This window comes from Syngnathus scovelli, chromosome 6, assembly GCF_024217435.2.
Source record: "Syngnathus scovelli strain Florida chromosome 6, RoL_Ssco_1.2, whole genome shotgun sequence".
In the NCBI taxonomy this organism is placed as follows: Eukaryota; Metazoa; Chordata; class Actinopteri; order Syngnathiformes; family Syngnathidae; genus Syngnathus; species Syngnathus scovelli.
In genome coordinates, this window is record NC_090852.1 from 18,535,353 (window position 1) to 18,555,865 (window position 20,513).

Consider the following 20,513-nt stretch of genomic DNA (forward strand, 5'->3'; position numbering starts at 1 on the left):
AGAGGGGTATGGTGAATTAGAAGCGTGCTGGATCATGTAATTAGGACCGCAGCCTTCTCATGGGCGACTGGGGGAAGGACACCACGGCAGGCAGCATCCTCTGTGACAGCAGCGGAAAACACCAGATGACACACACACACACACACACATTCCCGCTGGCTTATATACACACAGACACGCACACATGCAGGGACGGATCACACAGTGTCCAACAAGACTGACAGTGATGTTTGACTGTTATGGCGTGGATTTTTTTTTTTTACCCCCCCAGCCACCTTTCACGTATCTGACCGTTATCTCTTCAACGTCGCATTTAAAAGCCAGCATGTGGATCTGAAGAGAATGTTCCCCCAAAAATATTTCGACTTTATGTTCATGTGAATTTTAAAACTCGATTCAACTCACAATTGTGGACTATTTGTTTAAAAAAAAAGAGGCCTTAGCTGAATCTACTGTCAAAGTAAATACAAAACTAAGAGAATTATATTTTGTAAGTTTAAAACAACCACACACTGTAGCCTTGGGAAAGTCCACTTAGCTTAATGCTAACAAAGCAAAGCATCCGTGCTAAGCTAATGCTAGCATTGGGAGTCACTGTTTCAGAGTTATTTTAAGAAATGGATCTTGGAAGTCACATAGTGTGTCATTGGTTGCTAGCTTAACATAAAATAAAATATCAATTCAATTTCAGAAATTTAAAATAATTTGTTTGACAGGAATTAGTCAGCTTGCTAACTTGCTAACTAACATATTGCAAAGTCATCACTATCATCTTCAATTATTCTCTTTCAGGAAGATTCTTTTTTAATTATTTGCACAATTAATGCCTGCATCGTTTTGACACGAATGAATTGAAAATACACGGAGCAACTAACTAAATGAAAACAACAGACTTATCGTCAAAGATGCAGCAGGGGGAGACGGATTTATTGCAAGATAGATTGAAGACAGAAAGGATAACAATGAAGATGCGCTAATAAATAAATCTCTCCAAGAAGACGCCCAAGGACTGATGGCAGCAGATTAGAGACTGCGCCTTTTAAACAAATTGGATGCTCAGAGAAGCAGATTGGCTGTTTTGCTTGTTCATGTTTTTTTTTTTAATTGTTGAGCTCTGCAACTACACAGACAAAAAAAAAGTCTTTTCCATCCTACATGATGTCATGTTGCTGACGCGGCATATTTAGAAATGCAGCGCAACCTCAGAAGTTTAGCACAATCAGTGTCTTTGCGAGTGTGCTACAAATGATTGACAGCTCATAAATTACGCCATCAGTCTCTGATTGATTGTTATTCCTCACGCGCGGTTGTTCCTTATATATCGAATTCAAGTACAAGATGGGGCCAGAGACGGCTGATTTTTTTTTTATTATTTACAAACAATATTTATTTTGTGGTACTCAAGTCAAATTGACGTTTTCAACAAATATGAGAATTATTTTTTAAATTTTTTTTACCTAATGTAAGGTTAAATATTTTGACCGAGTCTATTAGGTTGAATATTTTATCCTTCTCCCCATCTATCTTTACAATGGCTCTAATCAATATCTGACTGATATGATCAATGCATTGTGTTAAAGGAATGTTTCTTTTACAGCTTTAACAATTATTTAAGTTGACTTCAAATTGTCGAAAACATTGTATTCTGTTCACGTGAGGCGATAACAGCTTTAAAGGTCACCAGTGCGTCTGGTTAAATTTTTGTTGAGCTATTGATCTGCATTGATTACAATTAATTAACGTAACTCATGGCTATTCTATTGCCTCTCAAAGCAAAAAAAAAAAGCCCATTTTTTTTGTATTTGGAAATACTTGAAATGCATTCCTGTGTATAAAAAAAAATATTACGCTCTTCTGGAGATTTAACTGCACTGAGGTGGCTTCTTATGTGCAATTACTGAGTGGCACTGCAAAAAAGATGTCTTTTTTTTGGGAGGGATGGTGCAGCATGTTGTTGTACTACAACAAATGTCTTTTTTCTTTTTTTTTAAGGACTTGGTGCAGCATGTTGTGATGTGGTCCCTGTCCAAGGTTCTGAAATCTGCTTCCCCAAGCATGTCATGTGACCTGAGCCAGCTCTGCCTCGCTCAGCAGCCAGCCAGCCTGCTGCTTTCTGGAGATCTTTTTTTCTTTCTTTCTTTCTTTCCATGGGAGGGGAGCGCACAACCTCCTGCTTTCTCCCCCCACCCCCCCTCACCCCCCCACCCCTCCTCATCATCTTGTCTCTCTGTCACCCGCGGACAATGTGGACCTGCGAGGGGTTCTTCTCACAATGCAGCTTTTGCTTTTTCACTTAAAAGTCTTGTCTTTGCAGCTGTTCTTTTTTTCCCTCTGCGGGGCTATCGGGGAGATGATGTAAGGACCGTGTAAGCGCGCGCGCTCAAGTCTTCTCTCCACCAAAAATGCAGAAGGGAATACGGCTGAATGACGGTCATGTCACCTACTTGGGGCTTTTGGCGAAGAAGGACGGAACAAGACGCGGCTGCTTGAGCAAGAAAAGCTCGGACAACACTAAATGGCACACCAAGTGGTTTGCGCTTTTGCAAAACATGCTCTTTTATTTCGAGAACGAGTCCAGTTCTCGTCCCTCGGGATTGTACCTGTTGGAGGGATGCATATGCGACAGAGCGCCTTCGCCCAAACCTTCGCTCTCGGCCAAGGAGTGTTTGGAAAAGCAGGTGCGCGCACACACGTGCAGTATAACACACGCGTGATAACCCAGAATGTGTTATTTTCTTGTAATATAGTGTATTTTTATCTTGTCAGATGCATGACGACCTCAATAGCGCGGCACGAAAAAAAAGAGGAAAAAAAAAGCGGCAGCACGCGGTTGCAGGTTGCTGTCTTGCGCGTTATGTAATCCATGCATAGCATTAATGATGAGGTAACAATATTATAACCTAATGCTGCAGTGTTCTGTTTTTTTTATTTTTTTTATGCATGCAGCAAAAGCTCCTTTAATGGTATTATACTAAATTTATTTTAGTACACAGGTTACAAATGCAAAAACTGTTTAAAAGAGTCGTTTGATAGTTTTGCATTGGTTGGACTTTTTTTTTTAATCTTAAAAAGTGTTACATTTTTGGGGTGGAGAAATTCTAAAAAAAAAAAAAGTTGCAGTTGCAACAGTGTCATCGTGTGGTCAAATTGTTTATTGGAAGGGGGGAAAAAAAGAAACAGGGTTCCACTGTTCAGTCATCTCCGTCTGAATGGATTTCCTTTCGATAAATAGGTCATGTAAACAACACAAATAAATAGCAGCACTAATAAAAGTGTTTTAATTAATCTAGTAAGCCTCAACATTGTGGCTCACATTTGCATCAATCTTGCTTTGCCTCCATTAACCAACCAGGATGGATGCTGCAAAATTAGAAAGATAAATATGAAACGGGTCCGTCTGCTCTGTGAACAAACGTGTTGTGAACATTGACGTCACCCAGTAGGATGAGGCTGAGATCCAAAGTGAGTTCTGGCTCATGCTGAGAACATCTGCCCTGGTGCTGATCCAGCACAATGCAGCACACTCGCGAGTATCAATTTCGCAATCAATATTATGAAGGCAGACGATATAAACAAACAAACGCCTGCTCTGGGTTTCTTACATTTCTCATGCCCCATAGTGCTTACATTATTTCTTCTGGTGGAATAGCTCAGGGTTTCTATGGCAACGCTTATTTGCATCCTAAAGAATGATGCGGCTGGGATTAACTGGGATGCTCAAGTAGAGTTGTTTCACCTTGAGTATTTTGATTGATGAGTCCAATAGACAGGTCACAGAACTTAAACACACAGCAGGAAGTGGTGCAGCTGCGTTATTTTCAAGGTTAGAATAAAATAAAATTCTGTTATTATTGCAGTGCATTATAAAAAGAGGCACAGCAAATTATTTACCATTAAGTGACCAATATTTCTGCCTAGAAGAACCCCACATAAAAGAAACTTTTAAGAGGCTCTATTGAAAAAAATAATATTATTAAAATAATGAAAAAAAAAAATCATTTTAAAAATCTAAAGTTACTTGATTATTTTTTAAATTCAATACCTAATACCAAACAACTAATATGAGACAGTGGAAATTAAATACAATCCCTGTTGAAATGGAGAATTATTTTCTTTGTAAAAGCAGACTTTTAAACACAGCTCTTGCATTAAATTTAATTTATATCATCAGATTCATCATTATGAACCTCTTTCAGGCTTCTTGTATTTGCTTGATGAAATTCTTACCACATGCCAAGACTGGAAACACTGATTTTTTGTTTGCATGCACTTTTTTTGTCTCTTTCTTTCTGACCCAAATTCTTTCCAAATGGCACTTTGCCTTCAATTGCATCTTGAGGACCTATAATGATTTTAAAGATGCCTGACTCAGGTAGCAGCGTCATTTGGCATCGCCTCTCACCAGACACTTTGGAAGACGTACAAAAAAAAAAAAAGTACAGCAACATGCGTGACTCTCTGCCAGAAATAGATCCTTTTTGACACCAGGATGAATACCTAATGAAAGTCAAGATGGAGGAGCAGTCAGCCATGAATAACGATCAGTTGCAGGTTGATAGGCTCCTGTTGAACATGGCCAAAAAATTTAGGCTGACCCTGAAAAGCACTGTCAACTTTTTAAATCGTAAACAGACTTTCTCATGCGTACGGCTCAATGTGTGGATCATAACCATTTCCAATTAGTTGCTGCTGCAGCAGCACCAAGTGCGCTCGCTCGCTCGCTCGCTCGTCAAGACTCGAGTGACACCGCAAAACGCAACAGCCCGACCGTTCACGTCGAGCCGAGTTGCTAGGAAACAGGTATCGTACAGTTACATAATTGGCCGTGGCTCCAGCCTCCATGTCTTATGGCATTTCCTCCTGGGAACTAAGAGACATCCCAGGAATGGAGCTGGGGGAGGCTTCCCTTGCTGGGCTCCATCCGTCCATTGCACGGGTGGGCGATGATGATGATGATGATGAAGATGTGGCTTCCCCATGTGCTTCTACATAAATCTGCTCCGTAAGGCGTGCAAGCAGCCGGAGCAAACGAAAAGACATAAGCAGCTTTAATCAAGCCGCGACTCCTGGAGCTTCAGCTACAACATAGCTGGGAAACTAAAAGCCTGAGGGACAGATCTGACCCGTGGCTCTGCCCCCCCAAAAACCCTTGCATGCCTAAAAAACCATGGCAAAATGCAATTAACAGAATGTTTATTTTTTAAACCTGTTTGACCTACTTTTTTATTTATTTAAACAATGCCATGTTAATGCCATTTTTGCTATATTTTTCTGCCACTTGTGTATTTTGGGTGTAAGTCCACTGTCGCCCACTAGATGGCAGTCCGCTATTATGTTTGACACTAAATTGAGAGAAGAAGCCTTAAAACAGAAATCAAACTCAGCACAATTTCACAAGAGGCTATTGAATGCTTTTTATGCCTACAGAAAGTTCAATTTATAATATAATTATGAGATAAGCTGTGTTTGTTTTCTTTGGGGGGGACAAAACCCAATATTTGTTTACTGTTAACAAAAAACATTTGTGTTGGAAAACATGTTAATCACGCTAGCAGGCTTTTAACCAATTTATTTCGTCTTCTTATTGCAGTATTACTTCACGATCAGCTTTACTCACGAAAACCAAAAGGCGCTCGAGTTACGTACAGAAGATGTGAAGGACTGCGATGAATGGGTGGCCGCCATATCGCACGCCAGGTAATGAAAAACTAACAACAACAAAAAAAGCACGTCCGTGAAATGTACAATTCAAAGTTGTCTGCCGAGGTAAGTCATATTTGACTGATGTGCTCCATCTGTGGCGTTGCCATGGTTACGCGGGCAACGAGCTGGAGGAAAATGCTTTGTTCACAAGAAATCTTGATTGCTTTAATTTGAGCCGCAACACTCGGGATGTGAAAGCGATTTGCTAAAGTGCGCGCGCGCGCGCGTCTGACAGTTACAGAAACTTGGCCAACGAGCACGAGACCCTCATGCAGAAGTATCTTCATCTGCTTCAAATTGTGGAGACGGAGAAAACGGTTGCTAAGCAACTTCGACAACAGATAGAAGACGGGGAAATCGAGATCGAGAGGCTCAAGTCTGAGGTAAAACTCAACCCTGACCATTTTTTTATGATTGAACTTTATTGTCGCGACACTTTTGCCGATGTGCGCGCGTGTGTCATCTCCCCACTTTGCATGTCCTCTTAACAACAATGCTTCCAAAAAGGCTGCCTTCCCCATTCTTCACATCAAATAGTCATTTTGCTTTCATGTGCTAATGTGACGCCTATAAAATGGAATTAGAAGAGGGGAATATGCATGAAGACTGTTTTATATTGCTTCTCGTCAATGAAATGCAACGGCAATTAGCTCTCGCCCGGGCTACAAAATGAATGCATGAAACAGTTCACAGAAGCTCCAGTCTGTGTTTTGACCACAATGTATTTAAACAGAGGTTGCAAAAGTACTCACACTCTATAATACAATTACTTGTGTGAAAAAAACTCAAATAATATATAATATAATAATAATAAACTCCTCAAATAAATACAGACTCTAAAAAGTTTTTAATTTACCTAGGTTTGATATAAAAATCGTTTTTTGTTTTTTTTTCTGAGTTTGGTCATGTGACGTTTACAAGCTGAGCCCCTGAGAAACTGTGACGTCATTTACAGTCGACAGCAAGTGACAAAATGGCCGCCCTGAGAGATAGACAAACTGCTTAATTCATATTCAACAAATACAATATTAATCACAATGCCGTGTTTAGACTAGAAAGACTGGATAGAACATAATTTAAAGAAAATATTTGAATTGACTTTCACTTTAAGACTTTAGTACAGTAACAGTTCACTTTTGTTTCATCTCATAAACTGCACTAATTTGAATAAACATGGACGCCGAGCTGCAAATAACATGAAACTATTGGTCTTGGCTCTTGACAGATTGCAGGGCTGCTAAAAGACAACGAGAAGATCCACGCCAGTCCCACGGCGGCCCCGACTGAGGATGACTCGGAAATCAAGAAGATCAAAAAGGTGAAGCTCCTTTTTGCTTTTTTAAATAAAATAACGACCTCACCATTTTTATTTTATTTCTTTTTTGTGGCTGCAGGTCCAGAGCTTCCTGCGCGGCTGGATCTGCAGGAGGAAATGGAAGACCATCATCCAGGATTACATCCGCTCTCCGCACGCCGAGAGCATGAGGAAGAGGAACCAGGTGGTGTTCAGCATGTTGGATTCGGAAGCCGAGTACGTGCAGCAGCTGCACATCTTGGTCAACAACTTCCTCAGACCGCTCCGCATGGCCGCCAGCTCCAAGAAGCCGCCAATCACCCACGACGACGTCAGCAGTATATTCCTCAACAGGTTGGAACGGGAGAGGAACCTTGGTTTCCTTATGCCCTAGTTTTTGTACGATTATTTTGTATTATTTTACATACATAAACACATATCAAGTATTTGGCCTTTCTTATCCCTTCAGAGAAACATTGGACACTCATCTCGCATGCTAATCTGCATGCACTCCTCATTGGCCTAATGAAAATCCACCCACACACTCATCGGAGCACATTGACGCTTACAAGCAGCCCGTCTCAATCAGCACTGCAGCACAACTTCACAGGATGTTGGAAAACTGACCGAAATTGCTCGTGTGATGACAGTCTAATATTTGTTCTTTCTTTTTTTTTATAGTGAAACTATCATGTTTCTACATCAGATCTTCTACCAGGGGTTAAAAGCCAGAATAGCCAGCTGGCCAACGTTGGTGCTGGGTAAGGAGAATTTGTCATTCTAACATATGGAGACGATGCCTCCGAGTACTAACCTAAACTACCCGGCCAGCCGACCTGTTCGACATCCTGCTGCCTATGCTGAACATCTACCAGGAGTTTGTGAGGAATCACCAGTACAGCCTCCAAATCCTGGCCCACTGCAAGCAGAACCGGGACTTTGATAAGCTGCTGAAGCAGTACGAGGCCAAGCCAGACTGCGAGGAGAGAACTCTGGAGACCTTCCTCACCTACCCCATGTTCCAGGTGATTATTATCATAATAATGATAATGTAAATTTCTAAAATAGGAAGAAAAGTGAAATTGTTAGCCATCCATTTTCTGCACCACTTCTTCTCACCACTCAAGCAAAGTCAGCAGAATAGAAACTAAATGGCTGGAGGGATAATATGAGTGATTTATTTTTGTTGTTATTTTTTAAATTTTTTACCAACACAGTCATTTAGACAGATTTAAGCCAAGACGCGTTGTTGTGGCACACCTGATCAGCAACAGCGGGACGTTGCCTGTTTTGGCTGTCGGTGCCCCCGTGGTGTCGTTCATGCCTATAAAAAGCTGTTGTTTTTGAAGCTCCGGCTTCAATAACGGCTCCTCTCTGGCAAGATGCGCACTTTCTCGACAGTCCACTCTGCCGACTGTGCTGCGTTGATAATAAATTTTTGCTGATGAGCGGAGATTGCGCTCACCTCTGATCTCCTTCTCATTAGTGTGTGCGCATGTTTGTGTTTTACGGAGCGTTTGCACGTTAGCTGTAATATCTTCTTTGTTGTTGTGTGCAGATTCCCCGTTACATCCTTACGCTTCATGAACTTCTTGCCCACACGCCTCATGAACACATAGAGAGGAACAGCCTGGACTACGCCAAATCTAAGCTGGAGGAGCTTTCCAGGTAAAAGTCATTTCCAATAACAACCCAGGTAAACAAATGACTTCCCCATACTGTATTGTCAACCTGTGGTGCGCGGCCCTCTAGTGGTCCGTGGCGGTATTGGAGGTGGTCCGCAAAATTGGAAATGAAAAATAATTGTAACATTCTTTTAAATAAAATCGATTCATTATTTAGTCTTGATTTATTTTCCAGCTAATTTTGTGAATCCAAATGATGTCAAATGTAGCTGAGATTCCCAAAATAGACATACAGATGCAAATAAATAGCCTGTACACTTTTTTTTTCTTTTTTTGGAGTTCTCTTAAAGTTGAAAACATTTTTTCTTCTTCTCAGAATTATGCACGACGAAGTGAGCGAGACAGAGAACATCCGAAAGAACCTAGCCATCGAACGCATGATCGTGGAGGGCTGCGAGATCCTCCTGGACACCAGCCAGACTTTTGTAAGACAAGGTAAAAGTCCCAACAATTACCTCTTTAATTGGATTCATCTAGTTGACGAGCTGCTAGCCCTCTTGTTCTCATTCCAATGAACCCTTTTAAAGACCACGTTTGCATCTCCTGTCTCTTTTTGTGTCTCTCAGGTTCTCTCATCCAGGTCCCATTGAGCGAGAAGGGCAAGATCACCCGCGGGCGCCTGGGCTCTCTGTCTTTAAAGAAGGAAGGGGAGAGGCAGTGCTTTCTCTTCTCCAAGCATCTAATCATCTGCACTAGGGGATCCGGTGGAAAGCTTCATCTCACCAAGGTGAGCCCGAGCTGCTGACCAAGCTTCTTCTCTCAGTAATTGAACAAATTACGGGACTCGAGAGGGAAAGCGACAGTGGGCCGAGTGACGCCGCGACTTTTATCCGTTCCCGTGACCTCGGGAGAGACACGAGCGGCTCTGTCGCATGTTTGAAGGCGTAGACGCTTGATGTCACTTTGATTTGGGCAAGCCGAGTGGAGCTGTCTTCTGACTTCACGTTTCTCGATATTAAAGAGGATTGTTTGATGTTTGTGAGACTAAAATGAGTCCGAACGGATTTCAGATGAATCCTGTAAATGTACACACTCATCAGCCACTTCGTTCCATCTACAAAAAATTCAAATGCATTATTGTGTGTTGTTTGCAGAATGGTGTGGTCTCTCTTATAGACTGCACTCTTATGGAGGACCCTGAGGGCACTGATGATGAGTGTGAGTGGATTGTTCATAACACAGCATTGCACCTTGCAGGAATGTCATAATATGGAACCAGCTGTATATATAACATCATGAACAATTATTAACTCATTCACTGCCATATAGACGTCAAATATCCATTTTAACTGGGCTGGCAGTGAATGAGTTAATTATGTGTTGCGTCTTTTTTTTTTAATCTAAAGAGGAGATTTATGAATTACAATACATTATTTTTATTTATTTTTAAATATTTTTTTAATTTATTTATATTTCTTTATTTTGTGAATTACAATACATTATTTTTAAATTATTTATTTATTTTTATTTTTTTTACACTGAATCTCACAAAAAACGTTTTTTAATGTGACTTTATGGAATATTTTTATATCCCCAGCCAAATCAGACAAAGGCGGCCAGGACATGGAGCACCTGGATTTCAAGATTGTGGTGGAGCCAAAAGACAGTCAGTCATTTACAGTCATCTTGGTGGCATCTTCCAGGCAGGAGAAGTCTGCGTGGACCAGTGACATCAGCCAGGCACGTTTCTTCGCATCACTTAGCAGCTTTTTTTTTTTTCGTTCTTGTCATGTTGACTGCCATCACCCTGCGTGTCTCACAGTGCATTGACAACATCCGCTGCAACGGCCTCATGATGAACGCCTTTGAGGACAACTCCAAAGTCACCGTCCCACAGATGATCAAGTAAGCCGGTCCATCGCGACAAATATTTTCCACGTCATAATACTGATCCTAATAAACCCCGCCCACATCATCCTCTCAGGTCCGACTCGAGTCTGTACTGCGACGACGTGGACATCCGCTTTAGCAAGATGATGAACTCCTGCAAGGTGCTGCAGATCCGCTACGCCAGCGTGGAACGTCTGTTGGAGAGGCTGACCGACCTGCGCTTCCTCTCCATCGACTTCCTCAACACGTTCCTGCACTCCTATCGCGTGTTCACCACTGCCGACGTGGTGCTGGATAAACTCATCACCATCTACAAGAAGCCCATCAGCGCAATCCCTGCTCGGTGAGTCACTAGAGAAACCAGTCTTAATGTTTGACATCATTCTAGATCTAATCGGAAATTGGGCTGGAGTGGGTGTAATGAGCCCAGATTTATGGCCGATTAATTGAGAAAATATCAAACGGATAAAATTACTTTTTTTTTTTTGTCCTTTACAACAAAGAAACGTATTCAAAGCAAAAAATGTTCCTCAATACTTTCGTATTTGTTTAACTGCATCAGAGCAAATAATAGAAAAAAAAATTCATTTATACATTAAAAAAAGAAAATCACAGCAAAAAAATTAATCAAATACAGATTTTGAAAGCGCCAATATCAGCAGATTAAATTGGCTACCCGATGAATCAGTTCAACCCTAATACGAAATAACAAAAAATGCTCGGCAATCAATCGAAAGCGTAATGTCGGGTAAATCAAGCAAAACAAAGCCTCTGAGACGGACGGCGGAGCGCGTGCAAATATGTGCGTGGTCATAGACAAATAATTGGGCCCGGTCTCTCGACAGTCTGGAAGTGTCTCAACTGGTCTCCTTCGCGCTATGGCAACCAAGCTCGTTGCTGCAGGACCCCACCCTCGCCTCCCTCGCCTCCCTCGCCTCCCTCCTCATTGCAAAAAAGCTCCGCGGTGTGAAATATTGATGGAGCGTTGCGGTGGGGTTCACTCCACTCTCGGCAGGCCGGAGGCAGAAGCCCCCCGCTGCGGGGTTATGATCAGCTGCCCCCCACCCCTTTGCCCACGCCCTGCAGCATTGCCCACCCAGCCCACGGCACTTGTCATGTCACTGTGAGACACCTACACTCCACTGCTTGTGTCAGCGGCGGCCGTGCGCGCTCGCTATCATTCGCTGTGCTATTTATGGGAACCCATGAGGTCGCCAGGAGGGTGGCAGAGAGTGGGAGAGTTTTTTTTTTTTCTGCAACACTGCAGCCTCCACTGTACGTTGCTCTGAGTCGACCAGACACAAATAGACCGAGGTTGCATCCATAATTTAGGGCAGGATGTGTATTTAGCAAAGCTCCTCAGACATGTTCCTCAGTCCTGAATTTCAATCAAATGCATATATGTGCAGGTCCCTGGAGTTGTTCTTTGCCAGCAGTCAGAATAACAAACTCCTGTACGGAGAGCCGCCGAGTTCCCCCAGGGCCAGCAGGAAGTTCTCCTCTCCTCCTCCCTTGGCCATCGCGAAGAACTCGTCCCCGAACCGACGGCGCAAGCTCTCCCTCAACATCCCCATCATCACCGGAGGCAAAGCTCTCGACCTAGCCGCCCTGAGCTGCTCCTCCAACGGCTATGCAAGCATGTACTCGTCCATGTCCCCCTTCAGCAAGACCACCTTGGACATCAACAAACTCTACGTGTCCAGCCCGATTACCAGCAAAATACCAGACGAGGGGGAGGACAAGAAAGACAAGATGGAGGAGACCTCGGTGTGCAAACAAGGTAGGTTGGCGGATTTGTCCAATTTTTCCACCCACCGTGAATCCCTCACCAAATTTCCTAACTTTATCGTCACGCTGTGGTACAGATCTCTCCGTGCGGGAAGAAAGCGACAATGATCAAAACCAGAGCGATGACGCCGACCAAGAAGCCTCGCCTACAAAGTCGCCGACTACGCCGAAAAACATCAAATGCAAAAACTCCTCAGGTACATTTTGTTCCAAAGACTGCTATGACGTCAGTACGATGACACCGCGTGTGATGGGAAAAACGCAAAAGTAGCCCCCCCCCCTCACCCCGACTCACCCTCATCGAGCTTTCGGGACATAAATAGAATACAAAGAGACGTTTTTTGCTGTTTGGGGTGGAGCGGTTGAGTTTGATTAATCGTCTTTGTGCGAAAGCGAGCACAAAGGAGACGTGGCACCGTGTCAGAAGCTTAAGTAACAAGTCGACGGTGAGGAACATGCAGGGGAAGCCAGTGTTGGCTTGAGTAGGTGTCAGGGAAACTTGTGTCATGGTAACTACATCGAGAGCGTGTTTTCCCTTTCCACCCACGGATAATGAGGCTGTTTCACCGCAGCCAAGATTATCTGCATGCCTCCTAAATCTCACGACCACATTGCAGGGGAAGGAAGAAAAAAAAAAAGCTTTTAAAAGAAAAAAAAACCTTCCCTGGAAGCCCGTGCCGTTCACCATGTAGGATTTCTCGCCTCTTGTGATGCGTTTATGTTCTCTGGATTGAAATAGCAGAGTGCAAAATCTGTTGATTCCTCTCTTATGAAGCTGATATTTGGTGGCTATATTTAGCTGTAACCATCTTGAATACCAAAGCCTGCTGAAGAGGAGAAGGCTGGAGGATGCTTGCGTAGGTCTGTGGAGCCCCGTAGTGGAGACTTGAGGAAGAACTGGTTGTCACTTCTGCAGCAAAAACATTTCACCGACAGTTAAAAATGAAACCAGAATCAGAATCAGAATCAGAATCAGAAAACCTTTATTGTCATTCTACATAGTACAATGAAATTGGAGACCTCCATCCAGTGCATGAGGTAGACACAAGTAACAGTCAAGTAATCGACTAGTAGAAAAGTAGATGAAATAATCAGAAACAGTAGTGCGGACAAAGTGCAGTAATAGTGCAGGAGGAAAGTGTCATCAGTGTCGGCTGGAGTTGAGGGCGGCTATGGCTTGGGGAAAGAAACTGTTTCTGAGTCTGTTTGTCCTGGTCTTCATTTGCCTGTAGCGTCTTCCAGAGGGCAACAGGTCAAACAGGGCGGAGCCAGGGTGGGAGCTGTCCGCTGAGATGGCCTTAGCCCTGCTGAGGCAGCGGGTAGTGTAGATGTCCGTAAGGGAGGGGAGAGGGCGGCCGATGATCCTCTGGGCTGCCTTCACCACTCTCTGCAGCTTCTCCCTGTCAGCGGCGGTGGAGCTGCCGAACCATACTACGATGCAGTAGGTCAGTAGACTCTCGATGGAAGATCGGTAGAAGGTCAGCAACAGGTCGGTGTTGAGGTTGTACCTCCTGAGGACTCTCAGGAAGTGTAACCGCTGCTGAGCCTTCTTGACGATGGTGGTGATGTTCTCTGACCAGGAGATCCGGTCAGAGATGTGGACGCCCAGGTACTTGGTGCTGTGGACCCTCTCCACCTGCTCGCCGTTGATGAAGAGGGGAGTTGGCTCAGGGCTGTGTCTTCTGAAGTCTATGATGAGCTCGTTGGTCTTCTTGGTGTTCAGAGCGAGATTGTTCTCAGAGCACCAGTCGACCAGCTCCAGGACCTCCTCTCTGTAGGCTACCTCATCGCCATTGGAGATGAGACCGACCACAGTGGTATCGTCGGCGAACTTGACAATCCGGTTGTGTTTGTGAGCCGGTCTGCAATCATGAGTGTAGAGGCAGAAGAGGAGGGGGCTCAACACACAGCCCTGTGGGGAGCCGATGCTCAGCGTACGGGTGGAGGAGAGGCGGGAGCCAACTCTCACAGCCTGGAGTCGGTTGGTCAGAAAGTCATTAATCCAGGCACATGTGAGAGAGGGGAGTCCGAGAGTGTCCAGCTTTGTGGTGAGTCTGTCCGGGAGGATGGTGTTGAATGCCGAACTGTAATCCACAAAGAGCATCCGGACATAGCTCTGCTGCTGCTCCAGGTGGTTCACCGCACAATGGAGGGCTACGGCGATGGCGTCTTCTGTGGATCTGTTGGTCCGGTATGCAAACTGGTGGGGGTCGAGGTGTGGGGGAAGATAATCCTTGATGTGCTGAAGAACCAGCCTCTCAAAGCACTTCATGATCACCGGAGTGAGGGCCACTGGCCGGTAATCATTCAGGCTAGAGATGGCCGACTTCTTCGGCACTGGGATGATGGTTGAGGTTTTCAGGCAGGGCGGGACGGTTGCTAGGGCCAGGGAGCGGTTGAAGATCGTGGTGAAGGTGGGGGCGAGCTCCTCAGCGCATGCCCTCAGCACCTTGCCGGGGACCCCATCCGGGCCTGTGGCCTTTCTGGGATTCACTGTAAGGAGCACCTTTCTGACCTTGTGCTCCTGAACAGTGAGTGGAGTGATGTCAGAGCTGGGTGGGGGAGGGGGCAGGGCAGGGACAGGGGAGTGCTGCTGGGATGTTCCAAACCGAGCAAAGAAGCTGTTTAGCTCCTCTGCCAGCTGTGCGCCTTGGTCTTCGACTTGAGCGGCACTGCCCCTGAAGTTGGTGATCTCCTGGATGCCCTGCCACACCTTGCGGCCATTGTTGCTGGACAGGTGGGACTCGATGCGTTTTCTGTGGTCCGCTTTCGCCCGTTTGACTCCTCTCCTCAGCTCAGCTCTGGCAGCGCTGTACAGAGCTCTGTCTCCTGACCTGAAGGCGGTGTCGCGGGCTCTGAGGAGAGAGCGGACCTGGCTGCACATCCAGGGTTTCTGGTTAGGGAAGACCCGGATGGTTTTGGTCACAGTCACATTGCTGGCGCAGAACTGGATGTAGCCCAGAACTGTGTCTGTGTGTGTCCCCAGCTCCTGGTGGTCGAACAGGTCCCAGTCTGTCCGTTGAAAACAGTCTTTGAGTTTGTGGAGTGCATCCTCAGGCCAGGAGGTGATGGTCCTTAAGGTGGGTCTGAGTTTGCGTCTGAGGGGGGTGTAGGCAGGGAAGAGCAGGAGGGACAGATGGTCTGATTGCCCGAGGTGGGGGAGGGGGATAGCTCTGTATGCATGTTTGATGTTGGTGTAGACATGGTCCAGGGTGTTCTCACCTCGTGAAGCACACTTTACGTGTTACAAAAAATAAATATATAATATATATATATTTTATATACATTTATACTTTGTGCTTACAAACTTCTAATTTGTGCACACCAACTACTTATTTGTTCACATTAATTATTAAATGGATCACTACTGTATTTATGTGTGCTCCCTCTAGTGGTACATGAAAGAATCACACAATTCAAACAGCATAATGTTGAATTTTTTTAATCTAGTACAATCCACTTATATTTTACACTTCAGTTGTATTTACCTTTTAAGTACAAAACAATTTCATTAAAAAAAAATTGAAACATTTATTTAAGGTCAATTTTTTAATCATTGAATCTTTTTTCAGAGTTCTCTCTGTTCTCCTACAACAATGGCATGGTGATGTCCTCATGTCGAGAGTTGGACAACAACCGCAGCGCGCTGTCCGCCGCCTCCGCCTTCGCCATCGCTACCGCCGGAGCCAACGAGGGCACCCCTACCAAGGAAAAATATCGAAGGATGTCCCTCGCCAGCACAGGTGCACCTCCGCCATGAGACACACAAACCTCCAATGTCCAAAGAAAACTCAAAAAGAATGTCTCCTCAAATATTCCATACAGGCTTCCCAACAGATCAGAGGAACGGGGACAAAGAATTCGTGATCAGACGAGCAGCGACCAACCGAGTTCTGAATGTTCTCAGACACTGGGTGTCCAAACACTCACCGGTAAATGCAAATTGTAAACCCGTAATGTTGGAATATGATGTCACGTCTCGTCCCCAGCCGTTCTGTTGTCATGGTTTCTGTCTGTGTGCTCGCCCCTCCCCTCCTGTGTGCCCATGATTAGTTTGATCATTCTCACCTACCCCTTGTTACCTGTCGTGTCTATAAGTCCCGTCTGCCCCTCCCCCCCTGTCGGATCATTTTTGTCTTTTTTGTTCCCGATGTCGTAATGTTGTTGTCGTCACGCTGCATGTCTTTTTTGGTTCCTGTCGTTTTCAAGTCTGTTTCGGTCAGTCATGTTATCGTTTTGTTAAGTCAAGTCAGTTTGCCGAGTCTGTTAGTTTGGTTTCTTCAATAAACCCTGCTCCATTCCATTCGTGACAAAATCATGACACGGGATAAATCACAAACACAAGCTACTGGTTATATAACCCTTTAGGAAATATAAATAATCTAGGTGCATCAAATTAATCCTTTACCCTATTTGTCACTGTCTTTGTCCTTCCAGGACTTTGAGAGTAACAATGAGTTGAAAACAAAGGTTATCGCCTTCCTCGAGGAAGTGATGCATGATCCCGAGCTGCTGACTCAAGAGAGAAAAGCAGCCGCCAATATCATCAGGTATATCAATTTATTCTATATTCCACCTAAGACTCTTTTAACTTTTTTTTTTTTTTGTGTTGTCAGAACTCTGACTCAAGATGATCACGGTGACAATCAAATTGCTCTTGAAGATGTGACACAACTGGTGAGTGTCCAGTACTAGATTTTAATTTATATAAACACTACGATCATGATTGCTTTTACTTCTTAGGTGGGCTCCGGGAAGGCCGACCCCTTTGAGAACCACTCAGCCTTGGAGGTGGCCGAGCAGCTCACCCTTCTGGACCATCTGGTCTTTAAAGTCATCCCATATGAGTGAGTGTAACCATCTAATTCTTGATATATTTGATTTTATCCTCAATTATTTTCTTGGTTCCTCATCTTGACAGGGAATTTTTTGGTCAAGGCTGGATGAAGAACGACAAGAATGAGAAGACACCTTACATCATGAGGACCACAAAGCACTTCAACAATGTATGTTACGTCACATCTGAGTCGTGTCAGGGATTATAAAGTGTCAATCTTCTGGTAGATAAGCAACCTTATCGCCACGGAGATCCTGCGCTCGGAAGACGTGCTGACCCGAGTGGCGGTGATCGAGAAATGGGTGGCCGTAGCCGACATCTGCCGATGTCTCCATAACTACAACGCCGTGCTTGAGATCACCTCGTCCCTCAATCGAAGTTCTGTCTTCCGTCTCAAAAAGACGTGGCTCAAGGTGTCCAAGCAGGTACGTAACACCACTCTGCACTCAAGGTTTTTTTTTTTTTCTTTTTTGTTAAATGCAAATGTTCTCGCAGACAAAAGGCCTGATTGACAAGCTGCAGAAGCTGGTATCTTCAGAGGGGAGGTTCAAAAACCTCAGAGAGGCTCTGAAGAAGTGAGTCAGGCCGGCTGGTGTTAAAATGTCTTTTCAAATGTGGTTTCACAAAGGCATGACGTGTTTTTTTTTTTCCTTCAGCTGCGATCCCCCGTGTGTGCCCTATCTGGGCATGTACCTCACAGACCTGGCCTTCATCGAGGAGGGAACACCAAATTACACCGAAGATAATCTGGTCAACTTTTCAAAGATGAGAATGGTGAGAAAAGTGCCTTTTTATTTTCTGCATTCATTTTTTTTTGCCTTTACTCATTCATATTTTGGATCCAACCTCATTTACAGATTTCGCACATCATCAGAGAAATCCGACAGTTTCAACAAACGGCGTACAAGCTCGATCTTCAACCCAAGGTTCGAAAAGTTGCATCTTTTGAGAATGACCAAATCTAAACAAGAGTTGAAATGAGCATATTTTGGTTTCCGCTACAGGTAGCCCAGTACTTACTGGACAGGAGCTTCGTTCTGGATGAAGAAAGCATGTATGAAGCATCCCTCAGAATTGAGCCTAAAGTGTCAAACTGATGGGGCGAAGTGGGAGGGGGAGGGGGGGGGGGGGGTCGGCTATACGCTACATTATCTTCTCTGTTAATATAACACATCAGTTCACATCCACTTTTTGCATTGTTGTACAAGATTTTTGCTCTTCTGTACAGTAGATGTTCGAGGTTGTTTGATGACAGAAGATATGTGGAATCTTTTGTTAATCATTTTATTAGGGGTGCGGGGGAAAGCATAATAACGGAGGTCGCCTCGTTTTGTCACGCTCGAATCAACGCGACCGATGATGATATTTTTGCTTTGCGCCAGCTATCTTTTCATTTCAGTTTAACCCACGAGTATTTTGTTTGTCCGCAACCAATGTAGCATTGTACAAAAAAAAAAAAAGCGCATCAAATCAGGTAAAAGAGCACAGAGAACACGGACGGAGGTTGCGTGCACGGGAGACGACATTCGGTGGTAAGCCAACCATCTCTATGCTTCCTAAACCAAAACAAAAAAGAGCTTCGTCTCTTCATTTCTGCTCTGCGACAAATGTTCCCAAATGTTTTGCACCATAGACTATTTTTATACTGACAGCACCCAGGAAAAAAAAAAAAAAAAAAAAAAAATCACAACGACACATTAAAGAAACAGAAGCTATCGTGCCTGGTTTTGGTCACATACAAAATTGTAATTTGGTGGTGAAGAGAAGTGGTGATGACAGACTGTTAACTTGTTGACTAATAACCATGTTGAGTTAATTTATAATATTCAATTATATAGATAGCACCATTGAGTCTGTGGCAGGAACTGCAGATGCAAAATGTTGGAAAACGACGCACATCAATATTTTCAAATTGCTACCATCGTTTATTTTTTCGGGGCTTATCGTTTGTATAAACTTGTTTCTCGGTCTCCTGACCCGACTGTACAAAATGTCGGTCATACAAAACAGGTTACACCTTTGTTGTTTATTGTAAAGAGTACACCGGTTCAGTATAACATTAATGTACATTAAAAAAGATTTTTTTTCTTGATTTATTTTAAGTACTTTTCAAAAAGAGATGGTAATTGTTCTTCTGTAGAGTTAAAAGGTTGTTGCTCCTCTGTAATTAAAAGACAATCTGTCCATCTTGCTGTTCCAGTGATTGTGGAACGTGCCAGTATATCACTCCGTTATATGCATTGCTGTTTATTAACAATATGATAAAAAAAAAAAGTTAAGTGAATGACCTCTGCCTGCAGCATTCAAACACTATTTTTGTAGTAGTCTACAAGAGTGACCTGCTCTTTATATAAACATGAGAAAGTATTTTGTACCTTGTTGTTCATTCACTTCTCTGACACGTGCTGTACATTTTGTACATGCTAGCCCTGCATATCCCTCAATGTGGAACGATGTGATCCTTTAAAATATACACATATATATATAAATATAGCAAGTTTCAATACAAAAATGCTACAACAGTTTAGTCTTGAAACCATGACTTTAGAGTAGGAATCGAAAAGTGTTTTGCATTTATACTGTAATCCTGTCTATAACCATTTCTGTTAGCAGGAATTATAGTAATGTAGTGCTTATTCTGTGAATATTTGTATGTATTTTTACTATGTATGTACAGGACACTTTTGAAGCTCACGTGGCAGGCATGCAACACAGACAAAATAATATTATATACTTATACTGTAGACACTTATACATGCACATACAATACTCTTATAAAGGTATATGAACAAATAAACATTTTTGCTGTTAGCAATACCCAGTGGTATGAAAATTATCTTTCAGCCCTCATGTTTCCACATCTTAATGAAATATTCCCCATTTTGTAAGAAAATTAAATAGATATAAATATATATATATATATAAAAATCAAAGACTGATGATTTTAAAAACTATTATGTTTCCAAGTTACCTCTTGCTAATAAATCATTTTTGTCTCAGGGGCATTTTGTCTCAAGTCTTTTTGTAGATCATCCATATGAATTAAAAAAAATATGGTTCCGGGTTTCTTTGGGGTTTCAGCTATTTAATAATAATCATAAAACAAAGGTTTAACAGAGTTTTAGGCAAATTAACTTGAAGCAGTCTTTCAGGTCAGGCATAATTTTAAATTATATACATTTGTAATGAAAGAAAATAGGTATATGTAATAAATTTCTCCATCAATTCAAAACACACAAAAAGATCAAATCCTTAATGAATGCATGATTCAGTCGTGGTGCGAACTGGTTACATACTACATATCCCATAATTCTCCCCGACGTAAACTCGACCAATAGAATCGCCGCGTTGCTTACGCCCTAGAAACTACATATCC

General features: G+C 43.3%; 1 protein-coding gene across 1 annotated transcript; it reads left to right on the plus strand.

The window, feature by feature from the left end:
• The first annotated feature begins 2,185 nt into the window (after positions 1–2,185).
• Positions 2,186–19,954, plus strand: rasgrf1 (Ras protein specific guanine nucleotide releasing factor 1). The gene is made up of 27 exons (XM_049723130.2): positions 2,186–2,678; positions 5,591–5,697; positions 5,939–6,086; positions 6,929–7,021; positions 7,098–7,351; positions 7,679–7,758; positions 7,829–8,022; positions 8,556–8,665; positions 8,999–9,117; positions 9,249–9,409; positions 9,777–9,840; positions 10,220–10,362; positions 10,445–10,527; positions 10,607–10,855; positions 11,922–12,292; positions 12,378–12,497; positions 15,873–16,043; positions 16,126–16,232; positions 16,738–16,850; positions 16,917–16,977; positions 17,044–17,147; positions 17,222–17,306; positions 17,365–17,562; positions 17,633–17,712; positions 17,794–17,911; positions 17,995–18,063; positions 18,142–19,954. Exons 1-27 carry the CDS (start codon positions 2,403–2,405, stop codon positions 18,232–18,234), a joined length of 3,771 nt encoding a protein of 1,256 aa, XP_049579087.1. The 5' UTR covers positions 2,186–2,402; the 3' UTR covers positions 18,235–19,954.
• The last annotated feature ends 559 nt before the right edge of the window (positions 19,955–20,513 follow it).